At 64.6% G+C, this 18,635-nt stretch overlaps 1 protein-coding gene and 1 long non-coding RNA gene across 2 annotated transcripts; both read right to left on the reverse strand.

Moving 5' to 3' along the window:
* Window positions 1–9,581: 9,581 nt before the first annotated feature.
* On the reverse strand, window positions 9,582–12,534 carry LOC125366125. The gene is made up of 2 exons (XR_007213786.1): window positions 10,744–12,534; window positions 9,582–10,338 (listed from the first exon to the last, which is right to left on the reverse strand). It is a non-coding gene; the product is annotated as an uncharacterized LOC125366125 (long non-coding RNA).
* A 41-nt stretch (window positions 12,535–12,575) lies between these two features.
* On the reverse strand, window positions 12,576–18,175 carry Nptx1 (neuronal pentraxin 1). Its single transcript, XM_048365629.1, has 5 exons — window positions 17,728–18,175; window positions 17,272–17,479; window positions 15,012–15,256; window positions 13,863–14,042; window positions 12,576–13,352 (listed from the first exon to the last, which is right to left on the reverse strand). Exons 1-5 carry the CDS (start codon window positions 18,169–18,171, stop codon window positions 13,131–13,133), a joined length of 1,299 nt encoding a protein of 432 aa, XP_048221586.1. The 5' UTR covers window positions 18,172–18,175; the 3' UTR covers window positions 12,576–13,130.
* Between the last annotated feature and the right edge of the window lie 460 nt (window positions 18,176–18,635).

An 18,635-nucleotide genomic window follows, 5' to 3' on the forward strand; every position in this document is an offset into this window, starting at 1 on the left:
CTTCTGGACCTGGCCCCCGGCACCCCAGAACCCCGGCCTCTCTGTGGGCCTTGGCGATGCTTCTGGGCATGACGCCAGGGCCGGGGTGACTCGTCCTCTCTGGGCAGGAGGCCCCGTGGGCACACCCGTGTCGCGGTCCCACCCCGTGACCGTGACCGTGCGCACGCCTGGAGCTGGGCGGGCGCTCGGGGCTGGGGTCCTCGGGCGTCCACGGGGGGGCCCGGAGGCAGAGCCCGAGAGGAGCCGCCCAACCACCTGGTCTCCCCGCCCGGGGGCCCTGGAGGAGGCCGCTTCCGCTCGTGTCAGTGGCTAGTTAGGGGGTGGGGGCGGCGGCAGCCACAGCGGGGGGAGAGGCGGCGGAGGCAGGGGAGTCTCGGTCAAAACCCGCCCGCCACCCTGGAAGCCCGGGGCGAGCAGCGCTGCCTGGGTCACTGGTTCCCGCCGCCCCGGCCTGGCTCCCAAGGCCGTCGTGCTGGCGTGGGCCTAGCGGAGAGGAAAGGGCGGCCCTGCCCAGCCAGGGCCGGGCTGAGTGCGCAGGGGTCCATTAGGACGTGTCCCTCGGGAGCCAGCTGGGGGGCGGGGGGCTCCCCTACCGACAAGGGTGTTGGCCAGGGACTCCCGCACACGGAGCCCTCCTCGCTCAGCCACCCTCATGCCGGGGCGGGCTGAGTGAGCCCCGGCGCTCTGGGCTGCTCCCGCTCGGCCAGGCCAGGCCAGGGCCCCCCGAGAACGTGGAGCTGTCGCTATGCCCCTTCCAAGTCCACCTCCGCCTGGCGGCGCCCACAGGACAGCTGCTCAGCCCACCTGTTCCCCGCTGGGAGAGGGCAGCCACTCCCGCTTCTCCCCTGGCGAGCTGGCCAGAGGCGCCTCCGGCCACCGCTTCCTGCGCATCCTCAGGCCTGGCGTCGATAGCGGGGCCCAGGGCCGGGCTCCTCCTCCCTCCCTCAGGCTAAGCAGACAGCACCTGGGCGGTGGGGCGCTGGCGTGAGAGCCCTCAGGGGCGGGGGCAGATGCCAGCTGAAGGGCACACACGGGGCACCGTGCAGACCTGGCCGCCCCGGCCCCGCCCACAAGCCACCAAGCTGGGGGGGGGGCGGGGGTTGGAAACGAGCTGTCTGTTCCTGACAAATGCTGGGCGTTGGAACAGAGTGGGAGGCAAGGGCCGGCGGGGGGAGAGGAGCCGGGCTTCGGGTGGCCGTGCCTTGGAGCGGCCGTGCCATGCTCCTGTGAGGTAGGCGGGCCCATGGCTGCCCAGGCCACGTGCCGGCCAAGAGCGCGTCTCCCAGTGCCGAGGGGCACACTGGCCTCCCGGACGGGCGTCTGAACGCTGGGCACCCCCTGAAGCCCGCCTGGCTTCCTGCTCCGGGAAGAGCATGTGACTCCCGGGCCAGCATGCCCTCTGCGGGGCAGGCCCCGGGCTCACCGGCGGTGGGTGCAGCTGGGGTCAGCGCCGCCTCTCTGAGCCTCTTTGGTTTCCTCATTTGTAAAGGCTAATCACATAAATTCCAGGGCACCTGGGTGATGGGGACCCGCGCTCAGGGGGGGCCAGCAACGCCTCCTCCTGCCCTCACAGGCAGAAATGGCCCTGGCTGGGGGGGGGGTCCCCCGGAGATCCCAGAGACCCCACCCTGGCCTTCACCCTCCTCCGGGCCGACGTTGGCCACCCTCTTCTGGGTGGCACCAACCGCCCAGGAGGGGGCTGCCCTCGTGAAGTGACACCTTTGGGGTCGTGGGGGGGGACACTATCATCTGAGAGGGGGGTCAGCCGCAGAGCCTGCCGGGACAGCCTGGAGGGGGCGGGCCTCCACCCGGCTCCTCGCCTCCTCCTGGGGGAAGGAGGGGCTCCGGCGGTGAGGTGGGACGCGCCCTGCGGGACACGGCAGGGGGGGGGGGGCCTGAGGCCCGCCCGCGGGGAGGCCGGCCCCGGCGTCGGGGAGGCCCCGGCTCCGCGTGTTCCCGCGGCCGCCCTGGCAGCGTGGGGCGGGCCGGGAGACCCGGGCGGGGCCGCACGGCGGCGGGACGGGGCGCCGGGCGTTCTGGGAGGGCCGGCGGCGGGGTCGGGGGCGGGGCACCGGCGCGGTGACTCGCGGCCCGGTGGCCTCAGGGCCCCCCGGTGCCGGGAGCAGCCCGACCCCCGCCCGCGCCCTCGGAGCTCGGACGGGCCCCGCCGGAAGCCCCGCCCCGCGCCCCGCCCCGCGCCCCGCCCCGCGCCGAGCCGGCCGGAAGCGCGCCCGGGAGAGCTCTCGCGAGACGTCGCCAGCCCCTCCGTCCCGCCCATGGGCGCGGGCAGCGTTGTCCTCGGCGGTGCGGGGGCCGGGCTGGGGGTGGGGTGGGGGGTGGGGGGGCGTCCTGCTCCCCCGAGCGCCCCCCGCGAGGGCCTGGGGCGGGGACCCCCCCGCCTGCCCCGGGCGTCCCGCCGCGGCCATCCCCTCCCCACCCCGGACGGGGCCAGCCCGGGCCCCGGGCCCCGGCGGGCGCGGGGGACAAGGTCGAGGCTCCGGACGGCGCGGGGAGGCTGAGGTCGGTGCGGGGTCGGGCGCGCAGCCCGCGCCGCGCGGCGCCCGTGGTTCTGTGTTCTTACACCCGCCGGTCGAAGGACGCCTGGTGAAGGCCGGGGAAAGGCGGCCGGGCCCGCTGGCTCCCTCGTGGGATCCGAGCCCGCGACTCAGCCCGGGCTTCTCCACCCCACCAGCTGGGCCCTGGCCAGCCCCGAGCGCGAAGGCAGGCGCGGGAACCCGCCCCGGCTCCGAGCTCGAGCCCCGGGACCCAACGCCGGGGGTCCGGTGGGGTTGTCCACCGAAGGCTCCGAGGAGGCGGCCCCGGGCTGCCGCTCAGCTTCCTGGGGCTGCTGGCCCGCTCCTGGCACCCTGGGTGGATGCGAACATTCCTCCCCGCCCGCCTCCTTAACCACACGTGACCCCCCCGCGGCTGTTCTTTCCCCTCCCTCCTCAGGAGAACCCCAGTCCCAGTGGGTGCAGGGCTCACCCTGATTATGTGGCCTCATCCCCTTTTTTTTTTTTTTTGGCCAGTCCTGTGGCTTGAACTCAGGGCCTGAGCACTGTCCCTGAACGCCTTTTGCTCAAGGCTAGCACTCTGCCATTTGAGCCACAGCGCCACTTTCAGCCTTTTCTGTGTATGTGGTGCTGAGGAATCCAACCCGGGGCTTCATGCATGGGAGGAGAGCACTCTACCACTGGGCCACACTCCCAGCCCTATGACCTCTGGACATTCAGGCGAGGCCTCTTTCACAGGCACCAAGGACGCAATGCAACCCGGACACAACCTGTGCCCGCACGTGGAAGCCCAGCACTGTGGGCAGACCCACGGTCCTCCCACTCCTCTCCCTCCATGTTTCCTGCTTCAGCTGCACCCTTTGTGATCAGTCCATGCTGGGCACCACCCAGCTCCTTCATTGGCAAAGCCCCGTCACCCCACCATTCTGGGGAGCAGGGGTTCCCTGATGTGTACGGTGACAGCACTTAGAGACCATAAAGTCAGCACCCCGTGGCAGCCGGCATGTCCTGGTCCCTGCCCTGCTCTTTGCTCATTTCTTTCTTCTGGTCCTGGGGCTTGCACTCAGGGCCTGGGCACTGCCTCTGAGCCTCTTTGTGCTCCAGGCTAGCACTCTCCCACTTGAGCCACCGTGCCACTTCTGGCTTTTTCTGAATAGTTTACGGGAGATTAGCGTCTCACAGACTTCCTTTCCTGGACTGGCTTGGAACCTCGGCCCTCAGATCTCAGCCTCTGAGGAGCTAGGATTACAGGTGTGAGCCATCAGTGCCCGCTGCCTTTGCTCTTCTTGTTTGTCCCCATCTTTTTCTCCTGTGACTCTCAGTTCTAAGAGCTGCCACTCTTCCCTCCCAGGACATCTGGGAGGATGAAGTCAGTTTCATGCTTTGAGCAAGCAGGTGGGAGTTGTCTTCCCTTCCCTTCTCTTCTGGCCCAGAGCCTTGGAGGCAGGCATGGGGGAGGCCCAACAAACCCACCCCAAACTGTCAAGCTGTCCTGGGAGAGCCACTGTCCCCTCCCCCTGTATGTGAAAGCAGTCAGTTCTTATTTCAAGGAGCAATCCTGTTTTTTTTCTCCTACATCTGTGCTGACATTCTGTGATTCTTCGAGAACCACAATTCTGAAGAGCAAAGCCCAGAGCCAAGAATGTTCAAGCCAGAAGGGATTTCGATGAGGAACAAAACAGACAGGGCCTCTGCCCACAGGGTTTGAAATCCTGGTGGGCAGAACCTGCTGTCCAGCCCTGCCAAGGGGCCCCCGCTGGGAGGGAAGGAAGACCACCGTGCACGGGGCAGGGCCGACGCGCAGAGCTGGCCAAGCAAATCATTTCTTGGCTACGATATCTAAAGCACAGGCAGTAAAGGAAGATACCCAGAAGGGTGTTATGAAGTATAAGCCTTTGGCTTATATGTAATGAGAAAATCCACAGGACAGGAGAAGATACGAACGGATCTTACACCTGATGGGATTTCTATCCTTTAGTGTCTGGTAAGCAATTAATATAATACATATCTACAAACTCACCGTCACTGGGGCTGGGATGTGGCCTAGTGGTAGATGTTTGCCTTGTATACGTGAAACCCTGGGTTCGATTCCTCAGCACCACATATATAGAAAAAGCCAGAAGTGGCGCTGTGGCTCAAGTGACAGAATGCTAGCCTTGAGCAAAAAGAAGCCAGGGACAGTGCTCAGGCCCTGAGTTCAAGCCCCAGGACTGGCAGAAAACAAAACAAAACAAAACAAATTCACCATCACCAATCACAAGAAAAATCTGAATTCAAAACTGGGCCAATGGCCTGAATGCTTTTCAGAAGAAGATGCACAAATGGCCAATAACCATGGAACAAGAACACAAATCCAAACCCCAGTGAGATCCCACTTCTCACCCATGGGACAGCTGCCCTCCAAAAGAAAACAGCCCGGAATTAGCAAGTGCTGGCAAGGGTGTGGTGGAACTGGAACCCAGCGCGCGGCTGGTGGGAATGTGGAGTGGTACAGCCACCTTGGAAAATAGTTTGGCAGGCTTTCAAAAAGCTAAACATAGAATTGTCACGGGAGCCAGCAATCTACTTCAGAGGAGATGCCCCAAAGCGCCAAAAGCAGAGGCTCGGGAGGCATTTGCCCACGGGAACTCTTACAACACAGTGGCCCCTGTTGGGGAGACCGAGGGGCCCCAGTCAGCTGCGGACGGGGTGGAGGGCAGGGGAGCACGTGCGCGTCGGCACTCCACTCAGCTTCCGCAGGGCTACAGCGCCGAGGAAGCGCGAGAACCTGCCAAGGGAAGGAGGCCAATCACAGAGGACATGCCGCCTGGTGGCACCCCGGGAGGTTCCAGAAGGACCAGGAAAATAGAATGGGTAGGAAGCCACCAAGGGGCCGGGGCAGCAGGGCCCTGGGCTGTTTTCGCTTAATGGGCTCAAAGCTTCTGTTTGTGGAAATGAAACCACGTTGAAGAGAGATGTGAAAGTAATTGATGCCACTGGGCGTACAGTGAAATGGCTGACTAGTGATTGTTAAAAATGTACTACTTGCTGGGCACTGGTGGCTCACGCCTGTCATCCTAGCTACTCGGGAGGCTGAGATCTGAGATCACAGTTTGAGGGCAGCCCAAGCAGGTAAAGCGTGAGACTCAACTCCAATTACCCACCAAAAAGCTAGGAATGGAGCTGTGGCTGAAGTGGTAGAGCACTAGCCTTGGATAAAAAAAGCTCAGGCACAGTGCCCAGGCCCTGAGTTTAAGCTCCAATACTGGCACAAAAAAAGGGGGGGGGGCTGGGGATGTGGCCTAGTGGTAGAGTGCTTGCCTTGCACGCATGAAGCCCTGGGTTTCGAGTCCTCAGCACCACATACACAGAAAAAGCCGGAAGTGGCGCTGTGGCTCAAGTGGCAGAGTGCTAGCCTTGAGCACAAAGAAGCCAGGGACAGTGCCCAGGCCCTGAGTCCAAGCTCAGGACTGGCCAAAAAGGAAAAAAACTACAAAGTATTTGAGAGAAAGAGCAGGGAGGGGAAGGAAAAGAGGGAGGGAGGGAAGGAGAGAAGGGGGGCAGCCCCAAGTCCTAAGCAGGAGTTGCTGCTGGGGCCTTGCTGGGGTGGGCGGGAGCCGTGTGGAGTAGAGGCAGGTCCCTCGCCCCTCCGCCCTGCCCTCCCCGCCCCCTCCCCCCTCCTGCACCTGGCCTGGCCAGCTCACCGGGCAGCACCTCTTCAGACAGGGCCCCCCACTCTCTGCCAGCGTGGTCTTGACTGGTCCGGCGCTGAGCAGGGCTTTCCCTCGGAAGCCAATTTTCTGCACAGTGAACATGTTTCTCTGTGCCCACTTGAGCAGATGGCCCCCCACCTTGGCCCGAATTGAGAAGCACGGAAAGCAAACAGGGGACAGACGGCCTCCTTGGCCCAGTCCTCTAAGCACGGGCACAGGCACGCGGGCCCTCCCCTCCCCCAGGGCCTTTCCTGCCCAAGGCAGCTTCCAGGCTGCTGCACCGACCCTCTTGGGCTGCCAGCGGGGGCGGGCTGAGGCAGACCCTCCTGGCTGTTGGTCTGGGGGGGGCTGCTGCACACCTGAGTGGGCACCGAGCTGCGCAGACCCTCAAGTGCAGGGAGTGGGGGCTGAGGCACGGAAGAGTGAGCACACGGGTGTGTGGCTGCCCGGCCCCACCTGTCCTTCCAACAGAAAAGGTGCTGAGGGGGTCAGGAAGTGGGGCGCCCCATCCCAGGCCCTGTCTGCAGGGTGGCTTGGTCATCCGGGCCTGCCACTGGTGTCCAGACACGTGAACTTGTCTGGCCTGAAGGTCTAAGGAAGGGCGGGGAAGGCCCCAAGCTCACGTCTGTCATCCTGGCTACTCAGGAGGCTGAGCTCTGAGGATCGTGGTTCAAAGCCAGCCCAGGCAGGAAAGTCCATGAGACTCTTACCACCAATGAAACACCAGAAAAGTGGTGCTGTGGCTCAAGTGGTAGAGCGCTAGCCTTGAGCTGAAGAGCTCAGGGACAGCGCCCAGGCCTGGAGTTCAAGCCCCACAACCACCACCAGCAACAACAAATTCCAGGTTTTAACAATTCTACTGTTAAGTAGTGTGCTTGGCCATCAGTACCTGGTTTAGGTATTTATAGTAAAGTAAATATACATACATACATACAGTGTAACAGAAATTTGGGCACCAGTGCCTCAGGCCTGTGTAATTCTAGCTACTCAGGAGAGAAGAGGTTCAAAGCCAAGGCTGAGCAGCGAAGTCATGGAAGTCCCTTTCCAATTAACCAGCAAAAAGCCAGGCTTGCACCGTGATGTACGTGATAGAATGCCAACTATGAGCAAAAAAGGGGGGAGAGTACAGGGCCCTGAGTTCAAACCCCGTACCACCAGGAAAAAAAATCTCCAAGGAAGAAAGAAAGAAAGAGGAAGGAAGGAAAGAAGGAAGGCAGCAAGGGAAAAGAAAGAAATACCCAAGACAGGCTAACTGTATGAAGACAGGCGGCCACGTCCCTGGCTGACGTACGCAGACTTGGAAGTTCAAGAACGGCCTTGCGATTGCTACCTTGGGCGACGGCCTGGCGGAGGGGTGCAGGGGCTCCGGACCCAGCAGGAGGCCCTCAGAGGAAGCCCTTTCCCAGGGCAGCGTCTCCAGGGACCCAGCCCCTCCCCACAGTGCCACCCCAGGCCCAAGCTTCCACCCCTGGGGCCCAGGGGACCTTTGGAGACCACAGTGCCCCCCCCAGGAGGGAGGAACCATAGCCAGGTGTCTGGGCCCAAAGGCTGAGCTGAGAAAGGTGCAGCCCCCTGGGCGCTGACCCCGAAGGGGAGGAATCCAGTAGGGGGTAGGATGTGAGGGGAAGGAGCGGAGAGAGGAGGAGGGGAAGAAGGGGGGAGGAGGCAGGGACCCATTTTACATGACCTGCTGCCACCAAGCCCACGCCTCCTCACCCTCCACAGCCCTGCGAGGCCGGCACTACACCCCATGCTGTGGGTGAGGACCCCGTTATTCAGCTCAGAGCACTGAGCCCGGAGTCAGGAATCCTGGACACTCAACCCTTCCAGCCAAACTGCTGCGCCTTGAACCAGCCTCAGAACTCATCTCCCAGGAGGATGCTTGACTGGATGACCCTCCAGGCTCTCCCCACCCAGCCCCCTCTAAGTGGGCAGCGGAGGGTCCCCCAAATCAGACAGGCTGCCGGGGGGCGGGGCGAGCTCGAGGCTGTGTGGGGAGGCGGAGTGAGCCCTCGGTGACGGGCCACCTTCTCCTGAGCGTGTGCAGAGGAGGAAGGAAGGGCAGCTCAGATGGAAGAACCAGCTCCGCGTGAGAAAGAAGCTGGGCGCCGAGGCTCATGCTCACGACCCTCGCCACTCGAGAGGCTGTGCTCTGAGGATCACAGTTCAAAGCCAGCCCAGACAGAACACGCTGGAGATGCTTATCTCCAATTGAGCAAAGAAGCTAAGGGAGAACAAGAGGCCAGGCTCTAGGTTTAAGCCCCAGTACACACACACACACACACCCCTAAAATAAAAAGCCTGCTGTAGTCAGAGCTGTCTGAAAACAGGGCAGACTGCTGGTAGTGAATCCCCCCAACAGTGTGCAAAGCTAGAAGTTGCTTCATGCATCCCACAGGGCTCAGGGCTCTGGACGTGGACCGGGCCGCCTCCCTCTGTCCGGATGTGGGCCTGCAGGGCTGCAGAGCAGGCTGCAAAGCCCCCGGCAATCCCGGAGCCCCCGGCCAGCTGCCGCTGTCACCCCCAGGTCCTCGGACGTCACCCACTCGTGTGCAAAGATCCGATGTGGGAGGCACAGAAAGCCACTTGTGTCTCACGAGAGCTGAAACCCTCAGGTTCTGAACGAGCTCTCGTGAAATCAGAGGGAAGACTCTTCCACACACAGAACTCTGCTCTTCCCTGAGCCGGAGCCTCAGGCGGCCTGTGGGCTGGGGGCAAGGACCCCCCCCCCCCCCGGGGCCTCAGGACTGCCTGCCTGCCCTGCCACGAGACCAGACGATCTCCCTGTGCACTCCTCAGCGGCTCAGTCACCCCACAAAGTGGCTGGGGTGCCCTGGGGCATTGTGTAGAAAACCCTGGGCGGCACCCACCTGCGGGCAGAATGGCTGGCCCCCTATTCCCCAGGCATGGGGGCGGCCAAGCAGCCACCACCTCGGTGTCAGGTTCAGTGTCAGCACCAGAACACCCAGACCCTGGTCCTTCGGCCCCCTGGAAGGTGGGGGGTCCCCCAGCTCCATGGAAGGCCGGTCAAGCCTGGCCGGGAAACAAGTTCTTCCCCAGGCACCGGCTCTCCCATCTTCAGGGATGAGGGTTGACCTTCGACCCAGCTTGGGAGGCTGGGGACGCTGGGCGGGGCCTCCCACGGGACCCATCACCGAGGACCAGCGGGCTGCCCTGCGCCTCGGGCCCTGGGGGGCCGCCCCCGTGGGAGCCTCCCCGCCCCCAGGCTCCCACAGGCCAGGGGCAGGAACACCGTCCCGTGTGGCCCTGTCCTGTGGTCACCCCACCTTGCAGGCAGGGACAGAAAACCCTGACACCGCCAGGCAGGCTGACCGCCAGCAGCGAGCTTCGGAAGAAACAGTCCGAGAAAACCAACCTTTCTTCACTCTTTACTGTGTAAAAATAAACTTAACAATTCATGTCATTTCAGCAAGAAAATGAAAAAAAAGAAAAGAAAAAAAGCAAGAATACCAGTAGAAATAGTGCGTTTCCAGAACTGCCGGAGGGGTGGGGGGAGCCCCGTGGTTTTGACCCCTTTGATACCCAAAAGGCTGCAGGTAGTATGAAAAATGTACAACTTTGGTTAGCAAATAATGAAAAAGTAAGATACATCAATTCTCTTTCCTATTTTACAGTATGTACATGGTAACAATATCAACTCTAGGGGGGTTGCTTCTGTTGTTTTTTTTTTTTTGGCAAAGAAGACAAAATTGGGACTCTACGTATTGGGCTCGTGTGTCTCCTCACTGACTCGTTCCCTTCTAACAAGAGTCCACTCGCACACGCGTCCGCTGCGCACGGAAGCCACACGCTTTCCATCGTTAGCCGGGTGGATGTACACGCTGCGTGGGAGATGAAGGAAGTCATGGCAGCGGGAGCCGCGCGGGCCGAGGCGCCCGGCCCTGCTCCCGTCCAGGCTGGAGCTGACGCCCAGCGCCCAGACAGAGAGCCCGCCGGAAACGGCCTCGGGGTTCTCCCGGTCCCCAGCACACCTTCAGGAACGGGCGGCCCCCACGGAATGGCTGCGACCCTCGCGCCAGCCCCCACCCCGCCCCCGTGACACCCCGTGGTCTCAGGTCCCAGGGCTGGTGACAAAAGTGATCTTTGCAGTTTTAGAAAATAAACTGGGAAGTCTACAAAAGGAAAAGAAAGCATACAAAATGTATCTCTTTCTTCCAAAATACAGCTTTCAGTCCTACGTTTTGGTGGGGCCTGAAAGTTTTTTGTGGTTTTTTTTTTTTTTATATTTTCCCAAGGGAGATAGATATAGGTTGAGATAATTTATAGGTTTGTCCTATTCTTTCATAAAAATACTCTTGTTTGGTAATAAACTTTTTCTTCTACAGTAAGAGAAATAATACTGTGTTATTATCAAAAGCAAGAAGGCTTACGATTCAAGTGGGATCTAGAGCCCCCCGGGGGGGGGCCTGCGGCAGCTCGCCCTCCCGGACCCCCCCGAGCCGCCGGACACCGGCTTGGCAAAAGCAGACACTGTCTCGACAGTGCTTTTTGTCTTCTTATTTTATAAAATGGCTTACCTGAGAGAGGCATGTATTATTCAGTGCAAGAGGGAGCATCAATCCGATTACGGAGTGGAGGGGAACTGTGTGGATTAGATTTCCGGCCGTGTCATCTACCTTCCTTCGGGGCCAGCCAAGTGCCAAGCGTGAGCACAGTGACGGAGGAGAAGGGGCTCGGCACAGACTCCAGCGAGGGGCGGGGCGGGAGCTAAAGGTCAGCTTCTGTCCCTGGCACCGTGGGCTCATCCGGAGGTGGGGGGCGGGGGGGGAGGTGCCGGGAGGCATAAGCATTGGGGTGTGCTCCGCCCTCTAGCTAGGGCAGAGGATGGCTTGTGGTCCTGAACCGACAGCTCCCACCTGGCCCGTGGGGACCGAGGTGGGCTGGGGTCTGTATTGGCAGGGGCCGGGGCTGGTGGCAGGTGCTGGCCCCCGGGCACAGTGGCTGTGGGCCGCGCCTGGCAGCAGCGTCCAGACAGCTGGAGGGAGGGTGGTGGCTCGATCTGGTCTGGAAAGGCGATTCCAAGCTAGCTCTCTCTCTTTCTCCCTCTCTCTCTCTCTTTCCCAACCAAGAGTATCATTCCGCTCGTTCTCAGCCCACCTGTTAGAAATGCTTCTTGCTGTGTTTGGGGCTTGGGGAGGAGGGGCGCGAGGTGGACGGGCGCCTCCTCCGACAGCCCTGGCTTGCTTACCCATTTTTGGCAGCTACATGGGTGGTCACAGAACACCGGGGCACTCAGCACACAACACAGAACTGGAGAAGTCCATGCAGGCGGGGGACACACACCGGACCAGGGAGCAAGGAACATGCAAACACACGGAGAAGACCCCGCGGGCCCAAGGATGCCACAACCCGATGGGCGCGGAGGAAGCACGATTACCTAAGAAAAAGCCACTGTTAAACGCCAAGGCTGCGGCGGCTGCCCCGCAGGCCCGCGAGAGCGAAGCGCTGCAGGGCGGCGCCCAGGGCCGTGCAGACGCCACGAGAACCGCGACAGGGACACCGACACTGACACACACGGATGCACTAGGTTCCCACACGACGGGCCTGGGCGGAGGGAGACGGGTGCCGGGGGGCAGCAGTGGGCATCGGCGCCTGCCCCCCGAGGAGCGGCTGCGGCCGCAGACGAGCCAGGCAGGGCGCGGGATCGCTGGAAAGACCTGGTCAGCCTTTCGCTAGTTCGGCTTCTGGAGGAGGAGTCCAGGGTGCCCTGGGGCTCGTGCCTGCCACACGCGGGGACAAAGCAGGGGGCTCTCCCTACCCTGGGCACAGCCTCTGAGTGTTCTCTCTCACACACACACACACGCACACGCACACACACACACACGCACACGCACACACACACACACGCACACTTGCCTCCCCTTCAGGACTAGAAAGACGTTCGTGCTGTTCGTCACAGGAAAGAGCCAAAGGCGAGTCTGGACACGGGTCAGGTCGCCGTGGCGGCCGGTGCGGTGGGGAACTGGGAGGCAGGACCCGCCCCGTACGGGCTGGCTCCCCGTGGGAACCCAGCCCCCACCCCCTGGGGAGGCCAAGCCGGCAGTGCCACGCAAGGGCAGACTCCCCACTCAGTCTCTGGTAAGACAGGAGGGAGGGGGCCGGGGGGCGTCCCAGGGCTGTGCTAGAACACCCCTTGCTCAGAGCCAGAAGCTGACGGGAGCAGCTCCGTGGCCAGAAAGGAACTCCGCGGCCCCGCCTCGCAGAGGGCAGGAAGGCCAGGGGCAAGGCACTGGGACGGAGCCCGCGGATGGGAGGCTTGCAGGGTGGGCGGCCTCCCGCGTCCGCGTGGCCCTTCACCAGATGCAGACTCTCTCTGTGGACCCCTCCCTCCCTCCCTCCCTCCGCCGTGACCAGCCTCTAAGCGACGTGCATCAACAGAGAGCCATGCTGCTCCGAAAGAGGCTGGCAAGACAACGGGGTGCGCGGAGACAGTGCACAGCTCCGAGGGAGCTGGCCGAGCTCTGGGGGCCCATGGTGAGGTTTCCCAAGCTCGGGGGGCCATGGTGAGGTTTCCCAACACCACGGAGAAGGGAGGGAACGAACAGCTCGCTCTCAAGAACAACCCTCCTCCAGTCACAGGCAGGCACACGCACGCACGCGCACGCACACGCTTGCACACACGCACACACCCTCTCACCTATGTCTGCCTTGTTCAGAGTTGGTGCCGCCTGCTTTAGCTGTGACTAGGGCATGCCTGGGAAACAGTCAGGGCTCCCGGGGAGACGTGGGGGGCCCTCGGGGCTGGAGGAGAGCCGGGACTGCTTCGTGTGCAGGAGGACAGAACCAGGCTGTGTGCAGGGGCAGGGGCCGTGGCCTTGATTCATTCCTGGGGAGGGGGGAGGAGACGGGGGTCGTGGCTGCTCAGGCGGGGGGCGGGCGCGGGGCCGGGCCTCGCCCCGAGCGCTCAGTTGATCTGGCGGCAGGCCTCGAATGTCCACTTGGTGGCCCCGCCGTAGATGTCGATCTGGGACTCGGCCCAGGCGATGACGTTGCCGGACAGGGCCTTGCTGCTGCAGGTGGCCAGGTTGTACACCTCGCCGGGGGTCAGCTTGCGGTCCCAGATGTTGAAGTGGGCCAGCTCGCCCACAAAGGCCTGGGTGGCATCAAAGCCCCCGCCCAGAGCGTCCTGTGGGGAGAATTTGGGTGGGGGTTGGGGGGCTGGCCGGGCGAGCCGGGGCTCATCTGCAGAGGCTCTGGGGGCGTCTGTGCCTCGTCAGGGCACCACTCTCCCTCCCGTCCCTGCCCGAGCCCGGGCCCAGGAGCGCTGTGGCCCCCTCCTCTCTGGATGCAGATTCTGGGGGGGCGGCGGCTGGGCTCTGCCCTCCCTCAGCCCCAATGAGGGTCCGTGGTGGCCTGGACACCCAGGGCGGCAGCGTCCGGGCTGTGACTCACACACCCGTTTGCCAGCGACAGCCAACTCTATCCCCACGGGACCCGTGGGCGAGGGCCAGGCTTCCCCCCCTCCCTGCCCTTCCCCCCTCCCCCCGTGACCTCCCCGGGGTCCCCAGGGAGCGGAAACGCTTCGCTGCCACTGAATTATTCATTGCTAAAAGCTGAGGTGCCCTTCTTGCGCCAGCAGAGCAGGGTGCTCCTGCTGCCGCTCCCCCCTCCCTCCCTGCCCCCCCTCCGGCGGTACCTGCTCCTGGCCCAGCACCAGCACCCCCTGCGGCTTGATGGGGTGGTAGGGGGCCAGGTTCTCGCCGCTGCCGCCCTGGGTGCCGTCCTGGTAGGCCTCCCAGACTCCGTCCCGGGTGGTCCAGGAGATACAGATGTGGTGCCACTTGCCATCGTTGATGGCGAAGGGCAGCTTGGCCACCTGGGGACGAGAGGGACGCCCGCCATGGCGCAGGAACGGGAGCCTGGCACCCCCAAACGCTCCCCTGCGCTCCTCGCCCGGCTCTGAGATCCGCACACGAGCCGGTGCAGACAGAGCTCACGGCACCGCCCTAGACCTTAGCTTCCGCCGGCCTCACCGGGGGTGAGGGGAGGGGGTCACAGCCCCGCGCAAGACTCACCCCGCCCCGTGCCTTGTAGCCAGCCCTCCCCCCCGGCGGACAGCGTGCCCCTGGCGGCTGAGGGCGCTGCGGCCTCCCCCTGGCTGCCCCTCCTGCCGGCCTTACTCAGCCCCGGTGCTCCAGTGACAATGCCCAGCCAGCCATGCAGAGAAGCCCGGGCCACGAGTGTGGGGCTGGGGACCGGGCCTTTGAGAGCCTGGGCTAGCCTGGGACCCTGAGGCTCCCGCTCCCTCCCCCACTCGGGCAGAGTGATAGATGACAGGCCTCAGCCTCACACACTTTCCACTCGGGGAAAGACTGCCCAGAAAAGCATAACCGTGTCTGGACACAATGTCCCCAACAAGGGCTGCCGGGAGTCCAGCTCCCAGGTGGGATAATGGATGGATGGCAGGCGGGGGGGGGGGGGAGGGTGAAGGCAATGGGGTGGGGGCCGGAAAGAGGAGAGCTCTCTAGAGGCAAAAGCTGCCCTCTCCCAAGAGGTCAGACACACCTGGACTCCCCCTGGAAGTAGGGGCTACGTGAGGAACCTCAGGGTGAGGAAGGAGTCTCGAGAGCATCCTTGCTCCCCAAATGGGGGGGCAGGGGAAGCCACTCGGGGGAGCAGCAGCCAGAATCGCCGGCCGCGTGACTGTCCTCGGACATTCCACCCCCACTTCCAAAGGCTTCTGGAAGTTTCCAGCTCTCCCCATTATTGGCAGGCAGTAAGCGTGCATGCTCCCCGCCACCCCCCCTTCTCCTTGGAGTCCTGCAGCCCCGGGGGCGGGCTCTACCTTGTCGTTGATGAGGATCTCCATGGGGTTGTTCCCCCACTCGATGAGGACCAGCTCGTTGGCCTGGCCGGGCACGGCGTAGGAGAAGGGGGTGCCCACGCCGGGCGCGGCGCTGGACTTGAGCCACATGCACACGGTGAAGGCGTACATCTCGGGCAGGCTCTTCTTCACCTTGGCGTACATGTAGTTGGTCCGCAGCGGGAAGGTGAGCTGGAACTTGTCACCAGGGCGGTTGTCCTTCTGACCTGGAGAGGACAGGCCAGTCCTGACACCCGCTCCCGACCCGAGGGCCTAGGGGCACCTGAGTCGTGTCCGCCCCCCCAAGGGCCCCACCAAGCCCCGTGACGCCAGCAGGGCGTGGAGCCAGCTGGGGAGGAAGCCGACCCAAGGTCTCTGCACCCCGGGCCTGGCCGGCTCCTGCTGCCACGTGGTGCCATCCCTGGGGCCGAGAAGGGGGAGGGTGCCGCCCAGAGCGGGCCTGGGCCCCTGCCCCGGGGCTGCCAGGTGGGCAGGGAGGGAACGAGGGCGGCCCCCGTGTACCCTCCATCCACACCGCAGGAAGGCGTGGCTGCGGGGGGGGGGGGGAAGCAGGCCAGCTCCCCTCAGAGCGGCCCCTCCGGGATCTGACCTGATTGCGGATGGTGGTGGCAGTGCTCAGGGCCCCTAGTCGCTCGCTCTCCTTCCGCGCTCGCTCTCCTTGGGAGCCCCACCCAAGGCAACCAGGCCCCGGTGCCCACCGGGCCCAGCCTGGCCCTGGGAGCAGGACACGGGGCGGTCCTGAGCATCGCCTCCACAGCCCGCCCCTGCCTCGGAAGGGGGCGCTCCAGGGACCATCTGGAGCACCTTGCCTCCAGGAAGCTAGGGTCTCCAAAGTGTCCACTCGGAAGGTGCCATTCTGTGTCAGAGAAGCTTCTGGGAAACTCCGGCTCCTGGCCTGGGGGCCTGCCCCTTTCACACAGAGCCTGGCTCCCAGCCTTCCAGTCAGTGTCCTCGGGGGGCCGCCTAACCCCATCCCCAGCTACACTGGCCGGGTCCCGGGTCCCTGGCCACTCTGTGCCTGGTGGAAACCATTCCCGTACAGCAGCAGTGCCCACAGAGTGCAGGGACACAAGCACCCTGCCAGCTCCTGCTATGCCCAGAGCCCAGGGAGAAGTAGGTCCCCCCGGCCAAGAGTGATTTCTAGAAGGCATCCTGGCAAGCCAGCAGCGGCTTCCTCCTCCTCCTCCTCCTCCTCCTCCTCCTCTCCTCCTCCTCCTCCTCCTCCTCTCCTCCTCCTCCTCCTCCTCCTCTCCTCCTCCTCCTCCTCCTCCTCCTCCGAGGCAGGCGGCGCCGGGCAGAGCATGGCTGGCTCCCTCAGCGCACCCCCCCCCCTCAGCCCCACAGAGAAGGGAGAGGGTGAGCGGGGTCTCTCAGGACTGTTTTCAATCCCCTGCATTCCCTCCTTCCCTCCCCCTCCCTCCGGAGGTCCCTCTTTGCCCAGATCTGTTTTTCAGTTACATAACGGGCCTTAAGATGGCACTGTTTAAATCCATCCGGCACACTTTGCGGTCTGGGCAGGGTCACGTGTCCCGCTCTGAGCACGGCTGCCCCCCTCCCCTTTTACAACCTTGTTTGATTTCTGCGACTTCGAGACGGAACTCATCTATGGGCACAGACACCGGGGCGGGCTTGGCCCAGCTGTGGCTGAGGGGGGCTACAGGAGCACACAGCGGCAGGGACTCGGGTCACACTCCGAAGAGAAAGCTGGGAGGGGCAGTTCAAGGCAGTGTTGGGGGGGGGGGGCGGGCCAGGACCAGCAGATGGGTGATCCCAAGAGGCTCCCAGGAGTATGGGGGAGCTGGGAGGAAACGGGCTCAGCAGCCCGAGGCAGCCATCCCAGCTCCTTGCTGGTGATGGAGTCCAGCCCGAGCAAGCCTTCCCTCACCGGGGAGGGCTGGAGCCTGCCACAGTTGCAGCACAAAGTTGCTGAAGATTAAACAAATTAGACTTGAAAAATCCAGCTGTGTGTGTGCGTGCCTGTGTCTCCAAGGGGGTGGGTGCGGCATGCAACCTCCCCCTGCCCTGCCTCTTCCCCCACCATCCCCACGGAGGAATCCAGGAACACAGGCTGGAAGCCCACCGCCCCAGGGACCCAGCATTGGGGTGGGGAGGGGGGCCCGCTGGGGTTCCACCTCTTTCAGCACCACCCCGCCGGGTGCCGGGTGGGAGGCGGCCCGGCAGCAGCGCCGGAGGAAGGGGCCGCGGCTCCCTCCGCGCTTACCTTTCTCCAGCTCGCTGATCCGCTGGTGCAGGGAGGTCAGGGCGCTCTCGATCTTGACCCTCTCCTCCGTGTCGTTCTTGGGGCCCCCCTTGCCCTCCTCCAGGGTGTTCACCCGCGACAGCACCTGCCGCTCCAGGTCATCGATCTTGCTCTGCAGCAGATCCTTCAGGCTGTTGGTCTGGCTGGAGGAGTTGAGGCGGCTGTACTGCTGCGGGGGTACAAGGGCGGGAGAGAGCCTCGCGGTTACGGGCCGAGCCCAAGCCCGCGGGGCAGTGCGGGGGTGGCCCGGCGGGGCGCTCCCGCGAGTGCCCTCCCGCCCGCCCGCCGCGCAGGCTCGGGAAGGCGCCCGCGGGGGGCACCGGGCGCTGCCGGGGCAGGGGTGGGGGGCGCCCACGGGCCGGGGAGGGCGGGGGGGGGAGCGCGCAGCCCGGCCGGGGAACCGCAGCTCACGCGGACCTCGAGGTTCTCCAAGCGGGTTTTGAGCGACTGCAAAGTTTGGCCGAGTTGGCTGAGCGTCTCGGCGGCCGGCGTCCGGGACAGGTCGCCCATGGTGTTCTTGCCGGAGCCGGGCTGCTTGCGGCCGCCGGCGGCGCGGGCCTCGCCGGGCCCCGCGTCCAGCGTGCTCTGGCTCTCGCAGCGGCCCAGCTTGGTGGTCAGCTCGCGGATGGTCTCCTTCTGGCTGAGGATGGTCTCCTTCTGCTGCAGCACGGTCTCGCGGAGCTGCAGCACGTTGGTCCGGAGCTCCTCCGCGCCGCCGCCGGCCACGGACGCGGCGCACATGTCGGCGTCCACGGGCACCGAGGTGCAGATGAAGCGCGTCGGCCCGAAATCCTGGGCCCGGCTGCCCAGGAGGCAGAGGGCGAGCAGCGCACAGGTGCGCGCGGCGCGGCCGGCCAGCATGGCTGCGGGCGGGCGGACCCCGGGCGCGCGGGGCCGGGCCCGGCGGGGCTCGGGGTGGGGGGGCTCGGCGGGCGGCGCGCGCCGGGGGCCGGGCTCAGGCTGGGGCTCCGCGGGCGGCCCGCGCTCGGGTCCGGGCCGCGCTCCTCGTCCGCGCTCTCCGCCGCCGCCGCCGCCGCGCTGTCCGGCCCCCACTGTCGCCGGCGCTGCGGAGCCCGCGCCTTTTATGCCGCCGCGGGAGGGGCCTCGCGCCGCCGACGTCAGCGGGGGAGGAATCCCGCTTTAATCGCCCGCCGCCCGCCCCGCGGCGCGGCGGGGGGCGCGGGGGGCGCGGCCGGGGCCGCCGAGGCCGCTCCGCCCTCCGCCCTCCCTCCGGCCCTGCCTCCCGCCCTCCCGCCAGTCCAGCGCGGCCCCCCCCTCACCCCCCCCCCCGCAACCGAGCGCGGGGACCAGGGGTCGGGCAGCGG

Source organism: Perognathus longimembris, chromosome 17 (genome assembly GCF_023159225.1).
Source record: "Perognathus longimembris pacificus isolate PPM17 chromosome 17, ASM2315922v1, whole genome shotgun sequence".
NCBI classification, from domain to species: Eukaryota; Metazoa; Chordata; class Mammalia; order Rodentia; family Heteromyidae; genus Perognathus; species Perognathus longimembris.

Excerpts from the sequence above, each read along its gene's own strand:
- Nptx1 (XM_048365629.1), bottom strand. The coding sequence starts at position 18,171 with ATGCTGGCCGGCCGCGCCGCGCGCACCTGTGCGCTGCTCGCCCTCTGC. Across the intron at positions 17,480-17,727 it reads CCCGCTTGGAGAACCTCGAG|CAGTACAGCCGCCTCAACTC; the intron begins GTCCGCGTGAGC and ends GTACCCCCGCAG. Across the intron at positions 15,257-17,271 it reads GATCAGCGAGCTGGAGAAAG|GTCAGAAGGACAACCGCCCT; the intron begins GTAAGCGCGGAG and ends TGTCCTCTCCAG.